We start from the raw sequence: 13,839 nt of genomic DNA, 5'->3' as shown, positions 1-13,839 counted from the left end.
TAGGCTTTGGGAGTGACTCGTAGTCTACTCTTCATTGATTTTTGCCCGTGCTGGAGAGGCGACTGGGTCCTAAGTAGTAATGTGGCCCGTAGGCTTTGGGAGTGACTCGTAGTCTACTCTTCTTTGACTTTTGCCCGTGCTGGAGAGCGATCGGGTCTTAAGTAGTAATGTGGCCCGTAGGCTTTGGGAGTGACTCGTAGTCTACTCTTTTCTGACTTTGCTCGTGTTGGAGAGGCGACCGGGTCTTAAGTAGTAATGTGGCCCGTAGGCTTGGCCTGTGAGGTGTCGAGCTATGATGGTGTTGCATCTGCTTCGTAATGCCAATCACCCACTCCTACAAGAAGCTACTAGGAGATCGACCTTCGGGGGCAACACTACTAACTTTAGGTTGCCAGCTCACACGGGAGCCTTGGAAGGCTTGACCGGTAAGGGCACCTATGTAGTTAGTTGGCCGCCAACTCCCGCAGAAGCCACGAAGAGCTCATCTTTGTAGGGGGGACCTTGCAGAGAGGACTGATGTGGCATTATCTGAATCGAAAGTAAGGTTGGTAGAGCTACTTAGTTCGTTAGCTCCCTACATAGTCTTTGAGTTCATAAAAAATGTAAACTATAAAGCGATAGCTTCAATTTCTAAAAAGTGAGGACTTAGCTTTGGTAAGATGAGAACTTAGCTTTTGTAGGATGAGAACTTAGCTTTTTGTAGCGTGTTCCCACAAACGATGCCAATTGATGTAACCGTTTTTGACCACGTACCAATGTTGTGATGTAAAATTTTTTGGATAAGTACCTCGTCATTTGACCCGGTGGTGGTGTGCCTTAGTGATGAGCTAGTTGGTGGTGAACTTCCTACTGGCGAACTGCTTGGTGGAGAACTGCCTAGTGGCGAACCGCCTGTGGTAAACTGTCTAGTGGCGAACTGCCTGGTGGCGAGCTCCCTGGTGGCGAACTGCCCGGTGGCGAACGGCTTGGTGACGAGCTCCCTGGTGGCGAACTGCTTGGTGGCGAACTGCTTGGTGGCAAGCTCCCTGGTGGCGAACTGCCTGGTGGCGATCTACTCGGTGGAGAACTACCTGGCGGAGAGCTACCTAGTGGTGAACTCCCTACTAGGCGGCCGGTGACTTAGAGAATGGTGGAGATCCCTGGTGCGGCGCAATCTGACTACCCTCATAATGAGGTAGTCTTCTTTCCTTTGTAGGTAGTGGGAGCTGAGGGACCTGCGAGAACTGAATCAGAGGTCCCGCGGGTATTTTCCCGACTGGGGCTCTCCCATGCTTAAGTTATCACTCTGATTGTAGAGAGCTTTGAAGATAATATTGGAGAAACGAGAGAGCTAGAGAGCAGGGATTACTTCCCTTTCTTCATCCCTCTCCCCTTTGGGGGGTGAGGTCTTTATATACCGGAGTCCTCATGAGTTAGGTGGGTGAAAAGCCTCCAAACGGTAAGACTCGTCACATCATGTTAGAACCGGGGTACGGTGGTGAACTCCTCGAGGTCGTTAGGCTGGCGCTTGTGTCAGGCAGCCAGGTCGGCGCCTAGGCGGGGTTGTCAGGGCAGCGCCTGCGACAGTCGATGGGTCGGTGTCTGGGCCAGGTTGTCAAGTCAACGCCTATATCAGCCGGCGGGTCAGTGTCTAGGCCAGGTCGTCAGGTCGGCTCCTGTGTCAGTCGGCGGGTCAGTGTCTAGGATAGGTTGTTAGGTAGGAGATCTTCCTGCGATACGCCAAACTACTCCTGTACTAAACTTCTCTACAAGTGGCGAGCTGTCTGGTGGCGAACTGCCTGGGGGCGAACTCCCTGTGGCGAGCTGCCTGCGGTGAGCTCTGCCAAGCTGCCTAGCTCTTTGGCGAGCTCCCTGGTGAGCTACCGAGATCGTGGGTTATGTAGGCCACCGGGTTTATCGGGGGGCGTCTTATGGGCAGCTTGGCCGGATCATGTGCTAGGCTGATCCAGGTCGGCCAGGTCGCGCGCCCAGGCTGCGCCAGGCCGCGTGCCAGGCAGCGCGGGCCGTGCGTCAGGCCGCGTACAGGTAGCGCGGCCCGCGCGTAGGTCGCGCATAGGCCGCACGCATGTCACGCCAGGCCGGCCAGACCGGTGCCCAGGTGGGTCACCAACTTCGTAAGTTTGTTGGCTTGGTGTTTGCCTAGTTGTCACGAGATGTCACGTGTCACAATTCCACTGGAGGGTCAAATCTGCCCTCGTCAATAGCCCTCCACTCCCAAGCTGATAGTAACTCAGCGAAGGGAGTAGATTTCTTTTGTCCTGTAAGTCGACGAGCTAGTAAGTGTTGATCCAATTCCTAGTGTGGCCCATAGGCTTTGGTAGCGACTCGTAGCCTACTCTTCTTTGACTTTTCCCCATGTCGGAGAGGCAACCGGGTCTTAAGTAGTAATGTGGCCCCTAGGCTTTGGGAGTGACTCTTAGTCTACTCTTTTCTGACTTTGCCCGTGCCGGAGAGGCGACCGGGTCTTAAGTAGTAATGTGGCCCGTAGGCTTGGCCTGTGAGGTGTCGAGCTATGATGGTGTTGCATCAGCTTCGTAATGCCGGTCACCCACTCCTACAAGAAGCTACTAGGAGCTCGACCTCCGGGGGCGGCACTTCTAATTTAGGGTGCCAGCTCACCCGGGAGCCTTGGAAGGCTCGACCGGTAAAGGCGCCTATGTAATCAGTTGGCCGCCAACTCCCGTGGAAGCCACGTAGAGCTCATCTTTGTAGGGGGGACCTTGCGGAGAGGACTGATGTGGCATTATCTGAATCGAAAGTAAGGTTGGTAGAGCTACTTAGTCCGTTAGCTCCCTACATAGTCTTTGAGTTCATAAAAAATGTAAACTATAAAGCGATAGCTTCAATTTCTAAAAAGTGAGGACTTAACTTTGGTAAGATGAGAACTTAGCTTTTGTAAGATGAGAACTTAGCTTTTTGTAGCGTGTTCCCACAGACGGCGCCAATTGATGTAACCGTTTTCGGCCACGTACCAATGTTTTGTGATGTAAAATTTTTTGGCTAAGTACCTCGTCATTTGACCCGGTGGTGGCGTGCCTTAGTGATGAGCTAGTTGGTGGTGAACTGCCTACTGGCGAACTACTTGGTGGAGAACTGCTTAGGGGCGAACCGCCTGTGGTGAACTGCCCAGTGGTGAACTGTCTGGTGGCGAACTGCCTGGTGGCGAGCTCCCTGGTGCCGAACTGCCTGGTGGCGAGCTCCCTAGTGGCGAGCTCCCTGGTGGCGAACTGCCTGGTGGTGAACTGCCTGGTGGCGAACTACTTGGTGGCGAACTGCCTGGTGGTGAGCTACTCGGTGGTGAACTGCCTGGTGGAGAGCTACCTAGTGGCAAACTCCCTACTAGGCGACCGGTGACTTAGAGAATGGTGGAGCTCCCTAGTGCGGCGCAATCCGACTGCCCTCAGCATGAGGTAGTCTTCTTTCCTTTGTAGGCAGTGGGAGCTGAGGGACCTGCGAGAACTCCATCTTTTCCTCCTCTTTGTAGGTGGCGGGAGCAGAGGGACCTGCAAGAACTGAATCAGAGGTCCCACGGGTATTTTCCCAGCAGGGGCTCTCCCATGCTTAAGTTAGCACTTTGATTCTAGAGAGTTTTGAAGATAATATTGGAGAAACGAGAGAGCTAGAGAGCAGGGATTACTTCCCTTTCTTCATCCCTCTCCTCTTTGGTGGGTGAAGTCTTTATATACCGGAGTCCTCGCGGGTTAGGTGGGTGAAAAGCCTCCAAACGGTAAGACTCGTCACATCTTGTTAGAACCGGGGTACGGTGGTGAACTCCTCGAGGTCGTCAGGCTGGCGCTTGTGTCAGGCGGCCAGGTCGCCACCTAGACCGGGTTGTCAGGGCGGCGCCTGCATCAGTCAGCGGGTCGGTGTCTGGGCCAGGTTGTCCAGTCGGTGCCTCTGTTAGCCGACGGCGCCTGTGTCAGTCGGCGGGTCAATGTCTAGGCCAGGACGTCAGGCAGGAGATCTTCCTGCTATACGCCAAACTACTACTGTACCAAACTTCTCTACAAGTGGTGAGTTGCCTATAGCGAGTTGTCTGGTGGCGAACTACCTGGAGGCGAAATCCCCGTGGCGAGCTACCTCTGCCGAGCTGCCTGTGGCGAGCTCTGCCGAGCTGCCTGGCTCTTTGGCGAGTTCCCTTGTGAGCTACCGAACTCATCGGGCATGTAGGCCGCCGAGTTTATCGGTGGTTGTCTTATGGGCGGCTTGGCCGGATCATGTGCTAGGTTGATCCAGGTCGGCCAAGTCGCGTAGGCCGCGCGCAGGTCGTGCGGGCTGCGCGCAGTCGCGCAAGCCACGTGTATGTCGCGCAAGTCGTGCCAGGCCGACCAGACCGGTGCCTGGGTGGTTCACCAACTTCGTAAGTTTGTTGGCTAGGTGTTTGCCTAGTTGTCACGAGATGCCATGAGTCACAATTCCACTAGAGGGCCAAATCTGCCCTCATCAATAGCCCCTCACTCCCGAGCTGATAGTAACTCAGCGAAGGGAGTAGATTTCTTTTCACCCGTAAGTCGATGAGCTAGTAAGTGTTGATCCAATTCCTAGTTTAGCCCGTAGGCTTTGGTAGCGACTCGTACTCTACTCTTCTTTGACTTTTGCCCGTGTCAAAGAGGCAACCAGGTCTTAAGTAGTAATGTGGCCCGTAGGCTTTGGGAGTGACTCGTAGTCTACTCTTTTCTGACTTTGCCCGTGCCGGAGAGGCGACCGGGTCCTAAGTAGTAATGTGGCCTATAGGCTTGGCCTGTGAGGTGTCGAGCTATGATGGTGCTGCATCAGCTTCGTAATGCCGGTCACCCACTCCTACAAGAAGCTACTAGGAGATCGACCTCCGGGGGCAACACTACTAATTTGGGTTGCGAGCTCACACGGGAGCCTTGGAAGGCTCGACCGGTAAAGGCGCCTATGTAATCAGTTGGCCGCCAACTCTCGTGGAAGCCACGAAGAGCTCATCTTTGTAGGGGGGACCTTGCGGAGAGGACTGATGTGGCATTATCTGAATCGAAAGTAAGGTTGGTAGAGCTACTTAGTCCGTTAGCTCCCTACATAGTCTTTGAGTTCATAAAAATTGTAAACTACAAAGCGATAGCTTCAATTTCTAAAAAGTGAGGACTTAGCTTTGGTAAGATGAGAACTTAGATTTTGTAAGATAAGAACTTAGCTTTTTGTAGCGTGTTCCCACAGACGGCGCCAATTGATTTAACCGTTTTCGGCCACATACCAATGTTTTGTGATGTAAAATTTTTTGGCTAAGTACCTCGTCATTTGACCCGGTGGTGGCATGCCTTAGTGATGAGCTAGTTGGTGGTGAACTGCCTACTGGCGAACTGCTTTGGGGGGTGAGGTCTTTATATACCGAAGTCTCCGACACTTAAGTTAGCACTCTGATTGTAGAGAGCTTTGAAGATAATATTGGAGAAACTAGAGAGCTAGAGAGCAGGGATTACTTCCCTTTCTTCATCCCTCTCCCCTTTGGGGGGTGAGGTCTTTATATACCGAAGTCCTCGCGGGTTAGGTGGGTGAAAAGCCTCCAAACGGTAAGACTCGTCACATCCTATTAGAACCGGGGTACGGTGGTGAACTCCTCGAGGTCGTCAGGCTGGCGCTTATGTCAGGCGGCTAGATCGGCGCCTAGGCCGGGTTGTTAGGGTGGTGTCTGCGTCAGTCGGCGAGTCGGTGTCTGGGCCAGGTTGTCAGGTCGGCGCCTGTGTCAACCGGCGGGTCAGTGTCTAGGCTAGGTCATTAGGTCGGTGCCTGTGTCAGTCGGCGGGGCAGTGTCTAGGCCAGGTCGTCAGGTAGGATATCTTCCTGCTATATGCCAAACTACTCCTGTACCGAACTTCTCTACAAGTCGGCGGGGCAGTGTCACGCCGCGCGTAGGTCGCGCGCAGATCGCGCTAGGCCGCGGGCAGATCGTGCCAGGCCGGCCAGACCGGTGCCCGAGTGGGTCACCAACTTCGTAAGTTTGTTGGCTGAGTGTTTGCCTAATTGTCACGAGATGCCACATGTCCCAATTCCACTGAAGGGCCAAATCTTCCCTCATCAATTACCAATCATGGCTTAGCACCAATTACTACACCATACACCATATTTGGGTAGTTATAACAGCCATCTAATAGGCTCTCTAAATTGTACTCGATCCTAAGTAACGGAGATTATTGAGTATTGATTTGTTATTTTCCATTGTCTCCATCTCTCCCTGAATTAGTTGACTGCCCTCTTTGAGAGGTGCTCCCGCACTACAGCTCGGGAGATTGTGTTTTTCACTCTTCTTGGAGAAACGCATATATCATTGTGCTACATCAAGTTCCTTGATTTGATGATCCTAAATTCCATTTCAATTGGATGGTAGCAGATTTAACAATTCTATGGATGGAATCCATTCATTAGAATTACATCATCTCATCGTCATCTAAGCATTGTCCCAATTATATTGGGTCGGCTAAAATCAGGATCCATGACCATCAGTCTGGCAAAAGTCTTAATTCCAGCTGCCATGCTGGTACAATCCTCCTCTTTTATCCGGGCTTGGGACCGGCAGTGTAAGACAAGCTCACATTGGCAGTGTTATTCATTGCATCATCTAGACTAAACAAATGTGTCAATTAATATATTAGCATATCATGTTTGTTATACAAATCCAGAAGCATACAATTAATTGGGTGGCCATAGTGACCAAGTTGGCATGATCTTTGCTTAGCGTCTTGTAGATAGAAACTAGCCACCTCCTCTTACAAATTGTACATTTAAATTTTGGTTGGAGATAGCTCAGTCACATTGTTCAATTTCATCAAGCTTTATAGATTCATCTTCAAAATGTTACTACTGAAACGGAGGCGGCTTATCTTTGAGCTTCTTGGCTATTTCAGAAACATATTTGCCCTGGTAAAATGCTTGTTGTAGTTCTAATTCTGTTGGTTGGCGTGACCCATCTCCTGCAAAAGTTCCAGCACCATAAGAGGAGCCGCCCTTTACCTCATTCATCTCAAACATGCCACTCCCAAAGGTGTACCCAAGGGGAACATATATCATTCCATGGTGTGCTAATTGTGTTATGGCAGTCAATCTGCAACAATGAAAGCCAACAAAGAGCCAATATTCAAGTGCAGATAAATATTGGAAAAAATAAGGCAAAAAAGAGAAATGCAGACAAATATTTGTTATCATACCTTCCAACTTTTCAGAAGAAAAAAAATCCCAGTTAAAGAACTCCTTGAATTCACAATAAAAAGAACTTACTTTGGGATTGTTCAGCATAAATATATGTTGTCATTGAAACCTACTACACCAGTTTGTCTTGCAATGTTACCCCTCTACCTAGTTTCTCTATTGGTCATTTTTACAAAGTACTCTCCTTCCAAGCTACTGGAGGCTTCTAAATACTACTGCTTGTTTGATCTAACGATGTTGAGTTGTACTACCTTAAGGCAAAAGCTTTTGTGGCAATGTACTAGAGGAGCAGTCTTGTAGAGGCTTTGGAGTGAAAGGAATGCTAGAACTTTTGATGAAAAGTATAAACAAGTGGAGGAATTTATTGAACTGATAATGATAAGAGTATCACATTGGGTGATAGACATGTGAAATGTTCAAAGGTTTAACTCTAAATGGCATTACTAGGGGTTTGGCATACGAGTGGCAGGATTTCAGATTAGAAGACAACAAATGTAGCTGACTGGACTGTACCGGCCATTGGAATGCTTAAATTCAGTTTTGATAGGTGTTGTTATGGGAATCCAGAGTTGTCAGGTGTATGGCAAGTTGTGAGGGACCACTGTGGCAGCATATTCTCAACTTTCCAGGCCCAATTGGTCATACAGATAGAAATGTTGGCCTTGAGTCAAGGTTTGAAGATGATGGGGTTGTAGGGAATGAAAGATGTAAAAATGGAGAAAGATTGTCAAACAATTAATTGATGGATAAATTCCAAGAATCAATTCCTTGGGAATTTAGGCCAATGGTGAGACAGAAACACCACCTAGGTTCCACATTGAACATCTCATTCAAGTTGGTTTCTAGAAGTGCTAAAATGCTGGCAGATTCTTTGGCAGGAGCAGGGGTGGGAAGGGATCAGTTAGAATGGAGATGTCCAGGGCCTGGGTGCAATCTGTAATACATTGATAATTGAACAACTATTTTTGTTTGTCTTTTGCTTTTCTGAGAACCCCTTGTGGGAATTGTAATATACCTTTGGGCCATCTACTCACTTTGGTGAGTAATCTGGTGGTTTCTTAAAGAAATTATCATCAGTCATTTATCCAAAAAGAAACTACTACTGCTTGTTTCAGAAGGCTTCTGAACTACTGAAAGAAACTTCTTTCAGTATTGCCAACATGAATGGTGATTCTTTTTTTTAACATTTAACAGCCTGTTATACCCAACTAGGAAAGAAACTTATCAGGTCTTTGTAACTAAAAATCTCTGCAAACTTCAAAGAATCACTTCAATCTTGTTAACCTCAATTACTAGAGATGTTTTCATCTTCAGAATGTCAACGGCTTCTAAAGATCAAGAATGCCTCTACAAAATGCTTGTCTAATACAGATCCTAAAATTGCAAGAAATTGCCAGAAAGTGTGCAGACAACAGAAGTTGCAGCAAGACCATCCATTCATGTAAACATATTTCTGAGGTCCTATCAAAATACTTGCAGGCAAGGACCATGAGCCACAACACAGTTGACCATCAATAGGATCTGTACTGTGTAGACAGCAATGTATATGAAGGTTGTGACCAAGCACATACGAAACTTAAATTGGAAGAGAACAATAGCCTTCAATGGTGGGTTTTTCTGAGGGAAGTCCACAATGGGCAGGACAAGCTCCACAACAGAATATCTATATCTATCTATATAAATATATTAAGCTGAAATGTGTACGTAAGAATGCTTTAGGATGAGGGAAATGTAATCAAACAGTATTTTATGCCTTTTTTCTAGAAATTACAAGAATGCCATTCTCTACCAACTCTCTCTCTCTCTCTTTTGTTTCTTTTTTCTTTCAAATTACAAGAATGCCACTCTCCTACCAACTCTCTCTCTCTCTTTTTCTTTCAAATTACAAGAATGCCACACTCTCTCTCTCTCTCTCTTTCTTATAAATTACAAGAATGTCATCTCTTTCTCCTTATAAATTACAAGAATGCCACTCTCTCCAACTAAGGGAGACCTTAGCTCGACATCTTGGCTACTAGGGGACCTGCAATCAAAGGTAGTTGAGTTCAAGCCGAGCTTGAACTTCTAAGCTCAAGCTTCAAGTCTCTAATTCGAATCGAGCTCGAGCTAGAGGACACCTCAAGCATTGAGGGAGACCTCGGCTCGGCACCTCGGTCACTAAGGGAGATCTTCGCTCAGCACCCCGACAATTGAGGGAGACCTCAGCTTGACACCTTGTCAACTAAGGGAGACCTTAGCTCGACACCTTACCTGCTAGGGAAACCTCAACTCGACACTTCAGCAGCTGAGGGAGACCTTGGCTTGGCACCTCGACAATTGAGGGCGACCTCGGCTACTTGAGAGATCTGCAATCAAAGGTAGCCGAGCTCGAACTTCCGAGCTTTTAACTCAAGCCGAGCTCGAGCTCGAGCTCAAGTCTCTAATTCGAATCGAGCTTGAGCCTGATAAGGAAAATGGAATCTAACAGTATTTTTTGCCTTTTTTTCTTAGAAATTACAAGAATGCCACTCTCTATCAACTCTCTCTCTTTTGCTTTTTCTTTTCTTTCAAATTACAAAAATGTCATCTCTCTCCTTATAAATTACAAGAATGCCACTCTCTATCAACTCTCTCTCTCTTTTGCTTTTTCTTTTCTTTCAAATTACAAGAATGCCATCTCTCTCCTTATAAATTACAAGAATGCCACTCTCTCCAACTGAGGGAGACCTCAACTCGGCATCTCAGCTACTAGGGGACCTATAGTCAAAGGTAGTCAAGTTCAAGCCGAACCGAGCTCGAACTTTTGAGCTCAAGCTCAAGTCTCTAATTCGAATCGAGCCCGATCTAGACAACACCTTGACCACTGAGGGAGACCTCGACTCGGCACCTCGGTCACTAAGGGAGATCTCGGCTCAGCACCTCGACAACGGAGGAAGACCTCAGCTAGACACCTTGTCAACTAAGGGAGACCTTAGCTCGACACCTTGCCTGCTAGGGAAACCTCAGCTTGACACTTCAGCAGCTGAGGGAGACCTCGGTTTGGCACCTCGGCATTTGAGGGAGACCTCGGCTCAGAACCTTGGCTGCTTGTGAGACTTGCAATCAAAGGTAGCTGAGTTCGAACTTCCGAGCTTTTGACTTGAGCCAAATTCGAGCTCGAGCTCAAGCCTGATCACCTAAAGACGGAACAAAATAGCTTATAACTCTAGAAGAAAGACTTCCATGATAAACTCAACATAGGTGGAAGGTAATGCAGGTAATGTACAAGTTGTTTTCAACATATTTTTCTCCAACTCTATCTCCATACAAACTGAATGGATAGAATCACTAACCAGTTCTAGAAATGATATTGATTCCGTCCATTCGCAGTAAAAGCTAGCAAGGGGAGGATAACTTGACTGATTAATCTAATACTACCGGAGGCCCCTGCAACAATCTGTAATGGCTCCAGGTAGAACAAGAGGCAGGGATGTTAGAATAAAGACTAGATTCAGTGAAAATAATTACCACAAGGACCTAATCCTACAGTATCCAATAGAAAATAGATTACTAATTTACTACGACTCTTCAACATCGAGGAAACAAAAAGAAGAAAGGGACTTACGCACTAAGCTCCTGACCTCCTCCATGGAAACCAGTGCTCCAGAAGATGCCAGCAGGTTTGCCCGCAAGTGCTTGGCATGCCCACAGTTCATTGGATGCATCAAAAAATGCTTTCAACTGTGCTGGCATCATCCCAAATCGAGAAGGGAACCCAAATAGAAATCCATCAGCTTCTGTAAGTTGTTCCGGCCTGATGATTGGCACATCCCCCTCTTTGGGTGGGGCTTTCATCTTTTCCAATACCCGATCAGGGAGGGTCTCGGGCACCTGCACAATTCCAATCAACCAACGACTCGCTTCAAAAAAATTGGAGGCAAAAGGACCGGTGTTTACCTGCCAAAGCGTAGCTTCAACACCTTCAATGGAGTTGGCTCCTCGATGCACTTCCCGTGCCATAGTCACCACATGTCCGTACAGAGAGTAGTAGCTGCAATAAAGAGGAATTGGAAATTATTAATTTTAATCCAGGAAAGAGGAAGAGAAGAGATTGAAATTCAGGGAAGAGAAAATACAATAATCCGTTATAATGAAACTAAGAGTACAGTATCCTACTGTTTGGGGTAACTTACACTATGTAGACCTTGGTGGTGGGCATTGCTGCAATCGAAAGAAGAAGAAGAAGAAGAAGATTATATGAATTTCTTCTGAGTCTGTTTTAACCAAAAATCAATCCTGATGGAATGGCGTGGCGTAAATCCTGCAGCGCCAAAACAATCAGCGTCGCTTCGACAGAGACAAAAAATCGGAAACGTGGCAAGATGGATTGCACTGTTTTTTTTTTTTTTTTCTAACAAGTGGCAAATGTAATCCGAAATTTCGAATGCGCGTGGGTCTGGCATCGACTATCGAGTCCGGGTTAGCTCAGTTGAATTTGGTTGGTGACGGTCTGTGGTCCAAATAAGAACGAGTTCACTCCAGCTACGAAACTCGGACAGCCGGGCAGTTAGGGCCGTTCATCTAACTCGGATCGACCAATCCGAGTCGGCTGGGTTTTCATCAGCACCGGCTGGTTTTGGGTTGTACAAATTCATAAATCAATGGTTTGGATCAGTTTTGGTTTTTTTGTGTGAAAACTGAAATCGATTCGAACCGAATTGACTTTGTTTCTATTTAACTAAAAACTGAAATATTTGAAAATATATATTCCAATATCTATATCTAAAAAATATATATTACGAAATATGTAAGATATATATTTCCAGAAAATATATGATCCAATATATTTGTATGTATATTTTTGTTTATATATATATATATATATATATATATATATATATATATATATATATATATATATATATATTCTAAAATACATATTTCAGTTTTAAATATATTTCCAAAAAACTAGATGGCCATGGGGGGCATGGATGAACTTAGAGCCGAAACTGACCCAAACCTATCCAATCCGACTCAAACCATTAGGTTGATTTTGCTTAACACTGGATCGATTTTGGTTTCCATATCAAATAACCCGACCAGGTCGGGTCGATGTGATAAAATTGAAAATGGCAAAATCTTTAATAATTCGTATTATTCCTGACAATTATTATCTTACATCATTTCTATTATGATTGTTATATTTTTCAAAAATTCCCAGATCGAACACGCCGACATATCCACTGCTGAAGATTGAAAAATGGAAAGGATTAGACCATTCTCTCTCTCACCTAAAGAGCCGTCATCGCCATTGATTGACTTAAAATTGTGGTTCAACTCTGCCGCTTAGAATAAGGGGGTGTTACAGTTAATGTGATAGGAAGTTAAACTATTTTATATTTATTTTGTTTTTTTCTACATTTGTAAAAAAATAATTTAAGTTGGGTATTTTTACTTTTTGTAATCCTGGTTAGTTGAAAAAGTGTATTTAAAGAAGATTCTATTTGGCTTGTTTAAGAAGTTATTCTTATATGACTAACCAAGAGAAATTAGAATATGTATGAAGTAATTTTAGCCCTTTCTCTTGCTCTGTTATTGCTTTGTATTTTACTTCAATCTGCTGCATGTAAGTCCTCTGTTTCTCCACTTTGCATGCACTCACATTTAACTGAAACTACAACCAAAACCCAACAAGTAATATCAAAGCTGCAAGGTTCATTAGAACAAGTTTGGGTGCAAGAAAAGTTGAAGAAAATTTGTTTGTGGTGAACAAATCATGGCCAACACTAATGCTATTAATTTCAATACAGTCCAAGTTCCTATTTTTGATGGAGAAGACTATGATTTCTGGTATGTTAAAATGAAAACCCTATTCTTGTCCTTGGATTTATGGGATATTGTTGTCATTAGATATGAAGAACCAGAAAATATAGCAAATCTCATAGCAGCTCAACAAAAAGAATTGAAGGACAAGAGAAGTAAAAATGTAGGAGCACTTTCAATGATTCAAAGAAGAGTTGATAAATCTATTTTTCCAATGATAATGAGAATTGAAAAGGCAAAAGAAGCCTGGGAAACACTTCAACAAGAATTTCAAGGAGATAAAAAGGTAAGGGATGTTAAACTCCAATCTCTTAGAAGAGATTTCGAAAATATGAAAGTAAAGAAAAATGAAAGTTTAAATGACTATTTTAGTAGATTTATAGAGTTGATAAATCAAATGAAAGCACATGGTGAAAATTTTGATGATAGGAGGATCGTTGAGAAGATCTTAATTAACTTACTTGAGAAATTTGATCCTATTGTATCTGCCATTGAAGAAATAAAGGATCTCACTGAAATAAGTATTCAAGAGCTTATGGCATCATTAAAATCATATAAGCAAAGATTGGCACGCCACTCCGAAAAATCAATAGAGAGTGCATTCCAATTCAAGCTCAATGTCAGTTCCAAAAATCGTGATGGAACATCCTCAACTCATGAGCATGGAAAATGAGACTCCTATAGAGGAGGTATATATGCAAGAGAAAGAGGAAGAAGTAGAAACAAAAGAAGACGAAGCAAAAGTAATTTTGACAGAAAATCTAGTGATGAAGGGTCATCACATCGGTGTTCTATTTGCAAAAGAAGCATCCATGTTGATGAGGATTGTTGGTTTAAAGGAAAGCCACAATGTCATTTTTGCAAAGAGTTTGGGCATCTACAAAAATATTG

General features: G+C 45.2%; 2 protein-coding genes across 2 annotated transcripts; one reads left to right on the top strand and one right to left on the bottom strand.

Annotated features, from left to right (window-relative positions):
- Positions 1–6,586: 6,586 nt before the first annotated feature.
- Positions 6,587–11,509, bottom strand: LOC148868941 (putative NAD(P)H dehydrogenase (quinone) FQR1-like 3). Its single transcript, XM_088973991.1, has 4 exons — positions 11,319–11,509; positions 11,083–11,176; positions 10,751–11,016; positions 6,587–7,063 (listed from the first exon to the last, which is right to left on the bottom strand). The coding sequence occupies exons 1-4, from the start codon at positions 11,342–11,344 to the stop codon at positions 6,820–6,822; spliced, it is 630 nt and encodes a 209-aa protein (XP_088830117.1). The 5' UTR covers positions 11,345–11,509; the 3' UTR covers positions 6,587–6,819.
- A 1,392-nt stretch (positions 11,510–12,901) lies between these two features.
- On the top strand, positions 12,902–13,621 carry LOC148868940 (uncharacterized). The gene has a single exon (XM_088969882.1). It carries the CDS (start codon positions 12,902–12,904, stop codon positions 13,619–13,621), a length of 720 nt encoding a protein of 239 aa, XP_088826008.1.
- Positions 13,622–13,839: the final 218 nt, after the last annotated feature.

The sequence above is a fragment of the Nelumbo lutea genome, chromosome 2 (assembly GCF_056320005.1).
Source record: "Nelumbo lutea isolate HS-2025 chromosome 2, American lotus-T2T, whole genome shotgun sequence".
Lineage (NCBI taxonomy): Eukaryota > Viridiplantae > Streptophyta > Magnoliopsida > Proteales > Nelumbonaceae > Nelumbo > Nelumbo lutea.
This window is presented reverse-complemented; position numbering and strand designations above follow the sequence as displayed.